The sequence below is a fragment of the Brassica oleracea genome, chromosome C5 (assembly GCF_000695525.1).
Source record: "Brassica oleracea var. oleracea cultivar TO1000 chromosome C5, BOL, whole genome shotgun sequence".
NCBI lineage: Eukaryota > Viridiplantae > Streptophyta > Magnoliopsida > Brassicales > Brassicaceae > Brassica > Brassica oleracea.
The window spans coordinates 32,447,755-32,455,189 of NC_027752.1; the positions used below are offsets into that span (position 1 = coordinate 32,447,755).

The 7,435-nt window shown below is 37.4% G+C and overlaps 2 protein-coding genes across 2 annotated transcripts; one reads left to right on the top strand and one right to left on the bottom strand.

Moving 5' to 3' along the window:
- Positions 1–260: 260 nt before the first annotated feature.
- On the bottom strand, positions 261–2,743 carry LOC106345020. The gene is made up of 6 exons (XM_013784295.1): positions 2,578–2,743; positions 2,367–2,466; positions 1,925–2,309; positions 1,359–1,526; positions 1,148–1,315; positions 261–668 (listed from the first exon to the last, which is right to left on the bottom strand). The coding sequence occupies exons 1-6, from the start codon at positions 2,741–2,743 to the stop codon at positions 261–263; spliced, it is 1,395 nt and encodes a 464-aa protein (XP_013639749.1).
- Positions 2,744–5,376: 2,633 nt separating this feature from the next.
- On the top strand, positions 5,377–6,146 carry LOC106345021 (receptor-like protein kinase At3g21340). The gene is made up of 3 exons (XM_013784296.1): positions 5,377–5,470; positions 5,575–5,904; positions 5,980–6,146. The coding sequence occupies exons 1-3, from the start codon at positions 5,377–5,379 to the stop codon at positions 6,144–6,146; spliced, it is 591 nt and encodes a 196-aa protein (XP_013639750.1).
- Positions 6,147–7,435: the final 1,289 nt, after the last annotated feature.

Below are 7,435 nucleotides of genomic sequence, written 5' to 3' on the forward strand. Positions count from 1 at the left end.
TTAATAAAAGCATCCATTTGCTGCATATAAAATAATACAAGTCAGAAGAATTACCAGACGACTTACGTATAAGAGTAAGAAAATAGCAGAAGATTTACATGGTCGGTCAGCCATTCTAAGGTGGTTCGGAGGACATGATAAATCCGACTTGGACATCTACGTGGTTTTTTTTCAGAGGCAGTTTATAAGAGCTGCAAACACAAAATGTAAATAATCAATCATTTTTTTCAAGAGCTGTTTTTATAGGACATTCCAGCAACTTACGGATCTTGTTCCAGCCATTCAGTGAGCTCCTTCGACTTCTTCTTGTCATAGGGTGCAAAAGGATCATAGCCTCGGCCAACCTTTTTGTTTGGAATGATCTGTTTGGCAGTGATGTTTCCCTTAAAAGGAGTTTGCTGTGTGGGAGCAAGTTTCCTTTCTCGCTCACTTTTTTCACGGAGATTCACCATAGCAGTCTCCTTCTTTGTCTGCCTTCTAGCTTCCTCCAAGAGTAAATCTGAAGCAGTGGATACTTGTTTGTCCAATATAAGAACGCTAGGTTCATCACTCGGTAAGTCGTCTGCAGGTTTCACAAGACAGAGCTCTGTCGAGGAACTCGGTTCTGTAGTAACACTATGTTCTTTGGCTTCATTCTGTCCTGCTTTCGCCCCATTCACACTTTCACTCTGCAATTTTGAATTCACAATGTGTTTATAAACTATTAACCAAAGATCAAATTCACACATGAAACAAAATCTATATTGCGAAGATCCAAGCACACATGTTCAGAATCAAAGCATACAATGGTTCATCAAAGCACACAAGAAACAAAGCACATTAGTTCTGACTCTTCCTAACACTTTGCCTAGTGACTCTCTTCTCTGCAATTTTGGGAGAAGTTTTGGTACTAACCCCGGGTTCGTGCACAGGTTTTGGTGGATTTGAAGTGGTTGTAAGTTGAAGATCATCAGATGAACTCCCTTTTTTGGTGATCATCTTCTCCACATCTCCCATCCTATCCCCCAACAACTTGATCTCCCTAAGTCACGTCCCAAAGCCATCACTAATGGCATCAGATATGTCCTTGAAGTCCCTTTCAATCTGCTCTTTCGTCATCCCAAAGCCATCACTACCCGCTGCAGGTGCCTCAGCAGAAACAGAAGACCCCTTTACGAGCTTTCTTCCGAGGTCTGCTACTTTCTTCCTTCACAACACTCTCTGACTTCACTGTAGTCGCTTCCGTCTTCACTGAACTCACTTCATTCTTCGCTGGACTTACTTCCATCTTCACAACCTTGTGAGTACCGGTGACTTTCCAGCAGTCCATGGTCCACTTCAATCCAGGATCATTAAACATGACTTTAATTATGGAAGACCCCTTTACGAGCTTTCTTCCGAGGTCTGCTACTTTCTTCCTTCACAACACTCTCTGACTTCACTGTAGTCGCTTCCGTCTTCACTGAACTCACTTCATTCTTCGCTGGACTTACTTCCATCTTCACAACCTTGTGAGTACCGGTGACTTTCCAGCAGTCCATGGTCCACTTCAATCCAGGATCATTAAACATGACTTTAATTATGTTATCCACGGCAGGGTCCTCTACTTATCCGTCCCATTGTGGAAACATTTCATCAAAGTCCTTCTGAACAAAGTTGTTCACGTTAATCTGCAGTAAATAAAAGATATAAAATTAGTTAAGTCGTCTGAGTTGTATTTTTGTTGGAAGACTTCTCAGACGACTTAAATTTAAGTCGTCTGGAAAGTCTTTCGACAAAAAGACTTCTCAGATGACTTAACTTTAAGTCGTCTGAGTGGTATTTTTGTTGGAAGACTTTCCAGACGACTTAAGTTAAGTCGTCTGAGAAGTCTTTTTGTTGGAAGACTTTCCAGACGACTTAAAGTTAAGTCGTCTGAGAAGTCTTAGGGAGTGAAGTTAAGTACCTGTCTATTGATAGCCGACTTAAAACATCTGCGTCGCCCTTGGCCACCCTTGTAAACCATCAACAGTGGAGACGGTCTGTCTGGTACATGAGACCCATAATTAGCACCCAATTCTGGCATAGCATAGTACGCCCACACCTGGATAACTTGTATAAATCCATCAACAGTGTAACCTATTTGCGTCAAGTCTTTTGCCTTCAGAGAATCCATTAGCACCTTAAACGCCACTCTCCCCCATGGATAATTCTCAATTTTTTCTAAATCCATCACTTGCCTTGCAAGACTAGCCCGTGTAGCGGTTGAGAACTTTTTCCCTTCAATGTATCCTGCGTAGATGGCAAAGTATCCCAGCCGCTTGCGATCATCCCGAGACCAATCATCGCATCTGTAAAATGCTTATGCTATATGTTCAATACTTGGCCCAGTATCGAGATTAACACACATATTCTCCCAGAAAGCAGCCATCTCCTTCGTAACCTCACACCTTGGATTTTCCAGGTCCTTGGTGTAATCGCAGTTCAGACCAGTGAGGTGTTCAAACTCTATCAGTGAAAACCTCACAGGTTGTGAAACGACAAGACTCTAGAGCTCAAACTTCTTCTTGATGTCCAGCTGGAAACAGAGAATAAAATGTACCATCCTTGAAGTCCAACCAAAGCCAAGCTCCTTGAACTTGATGAACACTCCCAACTTCGACGCCTTCAGATCCTCATATTCGTCAGCTGTGAGACAATCACATAGAGCTTTAAACAATTTCGTGTCATCAGAATGATACGAAATGCTCCTGATTGCAGCGAGCTCTTCTCCTATTGTAAACATCCTCGGCGGGAATTATGGTAAATCCATTTTAAGGCCTGCAAACAATCACAAACAACCATCACAAACACATAGGTAGCGCACTATTCTAAATACTATAGAAGACTTGCAGACGACTTCCAGGAAGTGAGAAGACTACTCGGACGACTTCCAGGAAGTGAGAAGACTACTTGGTTCCATTCCTGGAAGTCGTCCGAGTAGTCTTTCAGTAAAAGACTACAACAATCGTCACAACCGACCTCCTACAGATCTCAAAATCTTGTTGAGCATGCATATCTGAATAAATAGAAAAACCATCTTTTAAACAAAAGACGAATGACTTACAATTGGAGAAGATATTTTCGAAGAAGATATGGTCGGAGAAGATATGGTCGGAGAAGATGTGGTCCCAAGCGGTTACAGATCTGCAAATCGTAGGGAAAAGAAGAATCAAGACTACAATTTTTAGGGTTTTCCGGCGGCTAAACGCCTTAAGACATGAGAAATAACATACCGGCGGCGGAGTTTGGCAAACGAGATTTCAGATTTGAAAAAAGGAAGCGGATGGTCAGTTTAAACTACGAAAATACTCTACGGCATGAATGAGAAACGAGATTCGTCGTAATCGGAGAGATTACCGGCGAAGAGAACAGGGGAACACGATCACGGTAGGGTTTTCGTTTTATCGCCTTCGAAATCGCCCTTGGAGAGAAACGGTGCTAGGGTTTCGTAAAGTTGTGAAAAAGTCAAAAAATAGTTTTTATATGTTCGGTAAATGATCTGGTTAGGTTAAAACGTACATTGGTAAAATTAAAGGTTCGGTACGATGTGGACGACTGAAATATAAGTCGTCTGGGTAAAATTATTCACCAGACGACTGAAATATAAGTCATCCACACCCTAAACATAACTCCTAAACTTAATTATCTAATTAAACACTTCATAAAATCAAATCAAACTTGAAAAGTGTTTACTATACACATAAATAAACACATATAGGTGAAAATTAATTTTTGAAAAAAACATTTCAGCTTTCCAAAATCTAACCTTAAGAATACATACAATACTACAACATATGTTTGCTAAACCCCTAAACCAAAGAATATCATGATTCACTACTTCCACTCATTTATCTTGAAAACAAATCAATTTTATCATATCTTAATTTATATCACTTACTTCCACTCATTTATCTTGAAAACAAATCAATTTTATCATATCTTAATTTATATCACTTACTTCCACTCATTTATCTTGAAAACAAATCAATTTTATCATATATTAATGTATATCACTTGAAACTGTTTATAATTACATGATTTTTATTTTTCACTCATCAAAATATTTTTTACAAAATTATAAATTATTTTTAAGATAAATTGGTACCAGACGACTTACAAGTAAGTCGTCGACGACTTACTTCCAACATCTCAGACGACTTACTGGGGCTATATTCGTAAAAAATGGCTTCTATTTTTTTGTTTGGTCACAAAGGGCTGGACTGTAATTTCACAAGGTTTTTAGGTTAGTTTTGCATTTGATTCAAGTTTGAGTATCTGTTTGGGATTAAAATCAAGTTGTGAGTTAGTTTTGGCAAATTTCCCTTTTAAAATATTGGTTATAGGCCCATAGTTTCAAATCCTATTGACTTTTAGGGTCATCAGCCGTTAGGCCATTCTGAAAAAGACAAAAGGAGTTAGAGCATCTGCATCAGTGAACTCCATGGGGAGTTCATACAGTTTTTCGAAAAAAAAAATATTAAAATAAACAAAAGCAAAGAACCTGCCTCTTGGGAGTTCACTGCACTGAACCCGGATCATCACTGTAGCGCGGACTCCACGACACGTGGCGGCCCGCGATTGATCCGATTAATAAATTTTTTTTTTTTAAAAAAAACAAAAATCAAATAGAAAAGAAATAATAATAAAAAAATACTTTGTGAACCTAATGCTGATCCTCTTAGATTAGTACAAGTAATCCATTGTTCATTTGAAGTTTTGTATTAGTGAAGCATCCGCGTAAAAGCGATGTTCGTACCCAAAACAAATAAATTAATGATGAGTGTTTGATCAAAAAAAAAGTGATGAGTGTTGACATTTTGTTTCAATTATTGAACTCTAGTTCGATGATAACCTAATTAATTATAAGGAAACATAAACAAAAGACAGATCAAATAATCACCGAATGAAACTAAACTCAAAGGTCAAAGTCAACGACCATTTGGATCATAACAAGGTTTTATGTGTTGTTGCATGCACGTCATTTCTGGACCAGCGAAGCCAGTTGCTACACGTACTCTTTGCGTCTTTTTAAAATGATCTAAAATCACTTTTCATATTTATTTTTTTGGTTATCATCATCACTTTTCATATTTTAGCCATGGTAGCACATTATTAACACTTGGATCGTTGAGTTTTAAATCTTTTATAGAACATGAATCAAATTTGACTTCTTAGTGTAGTTTTATTTTGGTTGCAGACAGCTGACTCTTTTTATTTATTTATTTCATAAACTGACCAGCAAAAACCACATCGGTGCTTCTTCATTTTTGATAAAGGGTTCACATCGGTGCTTATTGCTTTCAACAATTTCCATTATAACGAGACATCTCAAAAGTTTTATGTGTTTTTTTTTTGTAAATGTACCATTAAAGAATAATGGAGAAACATCCTCAGGCACTTCGGTTATGTGCGTTGATATGCATCACTTTTTCTTCCCTTTTACATATCGTTGAACCTCAGGACCAAAAAGGTATTACATACACGTTTCTAGTATTTCTGTACTACACTTATGTCGAAAGATTGTTCTCATATACAATCCGAAACATCTTGCTTATATGTGTAATGTGTTACTAGGATTCATCAGCTTGGATTGTGGCTCACCACCTAACGAGCCTCCTTACAGCGACGTTCAAACCGGACTAACATTCTCAACGGACAACGGTTTCGTGGAAACTGGCAAAACCGGAAAAGTCCAAAAGGAGATCGAGTCGGTCTTCCCTAAACCGGTTTGGAATCTCAGGTACTTCCCAGATGGAATCAGAAACTGCTATACCTTGGACGTCACGCAAGGCACAAAATATCTTATCAGAGCTTTATTCGTGTACGGTAATTACGATGGTCTTAACGAATACCCGAGTTTCGACCTCTACCTTGGTCCAAATATTTTAGAAACGATTGATTTGAGTCTATGGGGGACAGGTGGAATGTTCGAGGAGATCATCCACAAACCCATATCTAAGACTCTGCAGGTCTGTTTAGTTAAGACAGGAATAAGTTATCCTATGATTAATACGTTAGAGCTACGACCATTACAGAACAATAGTACTTACAATACTCAGAGCGGCTCTCTGAGGCATTTCCGACGGAATTATTTCAGCACTGCAAGCCGTACCGTAAGGTATCAGTCATCATGCATGCTCTTATGAATAAAATTTAATTAAATATTATACCCTTTTAAACCTATGTTGCATGGAAACTCGGTTGAAGGTCCGTCAATTCGAAAACGTTTCGGAATCGGAATCTCTCGGAAACTCGCGGAAACGCATTGGAAACTCGTTTCTTAAAAGTCTTAGTTTGGAAACTTAGTGGAAACTTGCGTTTCTATTTTGGATACTCGCGTTTCTGTTCTGGAAACGCTAGAAATTTCCAATTGGTTATTACTTGTTGTTATGATTTTTATTTTAGTTAAACTATTTAATATTTGAGTATTGGATTTTTGTTATTTTGAAATTTTTATAGGGCTAGGCAGATAAACCGAACCCGATCCGATAAAAAATGAATCTGAACCCGACATAAATACCGAATGGATCTTGTTTTTTGGTATTTTGGGTTATGGGTATTATCTGAACCCAACCTGGACCTAAATGGATATCCGATAGAACCCGAAATATTTAAAATCACAAAAAGAACTTCTACCAAATATGATCTTAATTCTTAATATGTATCTAAAATATTTTAAGATATTATTGAACTTCTAAAATAATTATCTATTACATGAAGGTTGAGGGTAGAATGTGGCGGTTGAAGCCTAAAGTTTTTAGATTTTGGTTTTGTTTTCATTGAATAATGTTTCTCATTTCATGAGAACTTAGTTTTTGTTTTATGATTTCATTTATCTGGTTTTCTTTCTATCACTAACAATGTTTATCTTTCGCTTGATTTTGAATGATCACGTTTGATGTTTTTTTTAATTTTTGAATCAATTTTACTTATGATTTGGCTATTAAAATATGTACAAATCATGTATTTTAAATCCAAAGAATCGATTTCATTTATGTTTTAGTTACAAAATAGGAACAAATCAGGTATTTTTAAACCGAAGAACCGATTGAGACCCGAACCCGAAAGATACCGGTTCTTTGAAGATTTACTAATCCCAACCCGAACCCGATATAACCCGAACTGGTCCCGAACCGAACTTTTATATACCCGAATGAGGCTGATTTTGATAAATCCGAAAAACCAAAACCCGAATGGATAAGACCGAAACCCGATTGAGACCCCGAATGCCCATGCCTAAATTTTTATATGATTTTGATGTTTAATGACGACTTATTTTATTTTCGTATGATTAAATAGAATGACTATTTGTTTATTTGTATTCTAAGATATACTAAACATAATAAAAATGAATGCAAATATTAATCAGTTACATATGTATATATATATATGTCACTACAAGAAAACATCGGTATTCTGACGGACATTCCGACGG

Excerpts from the sequence above, each read along its gene's own strand:
- LOC106345020 (XM_013784295.1), bottom strand. The coding sequence starts at position 2,743 with ATGTTTACAATAGGAGAAGAGCTCGCTGCAATCAGGAGCATTTCGTAT. Across the intron at positions 2,310-2,366 it reads GCTGCTTTCTGGGAGAATAT|ATGCGATGATTGGTCTCGGG; the intron begins GTGTGTTAATCT and ends AGCATTTTACAG. Across the intron at positions 1,527-1,924 it reads AGTCGGCTATCAATAGACAG|TGGACCATGGACTGCTGGAA; the intron begins GTACTTAACTTC and ends CCTGGATTGAAG.
- LOC106345021 (XM_013784296.1), top strand. The coding sequence starts at position 5,377 with ATGGAGAAACATCCTCAGGCACTTCGGTTATGTGCGTTGATATGCATC. Across the intron at positions 5,471-5,574 it reads TGAACCTCAGGACCAAAAAG|GATTCATCAGCTTGGATTGT; the intron begins GTATTACATACA and ends ATGTGTTACTAG. Across the intron at positions 5,905-5,979 it reads TTTAGAAACGATTGATTTGA|TTAAGACAGGAATAAGTTAT; the intron begins GTCTATGGGGGA and ends AGGTCTGTTTAG.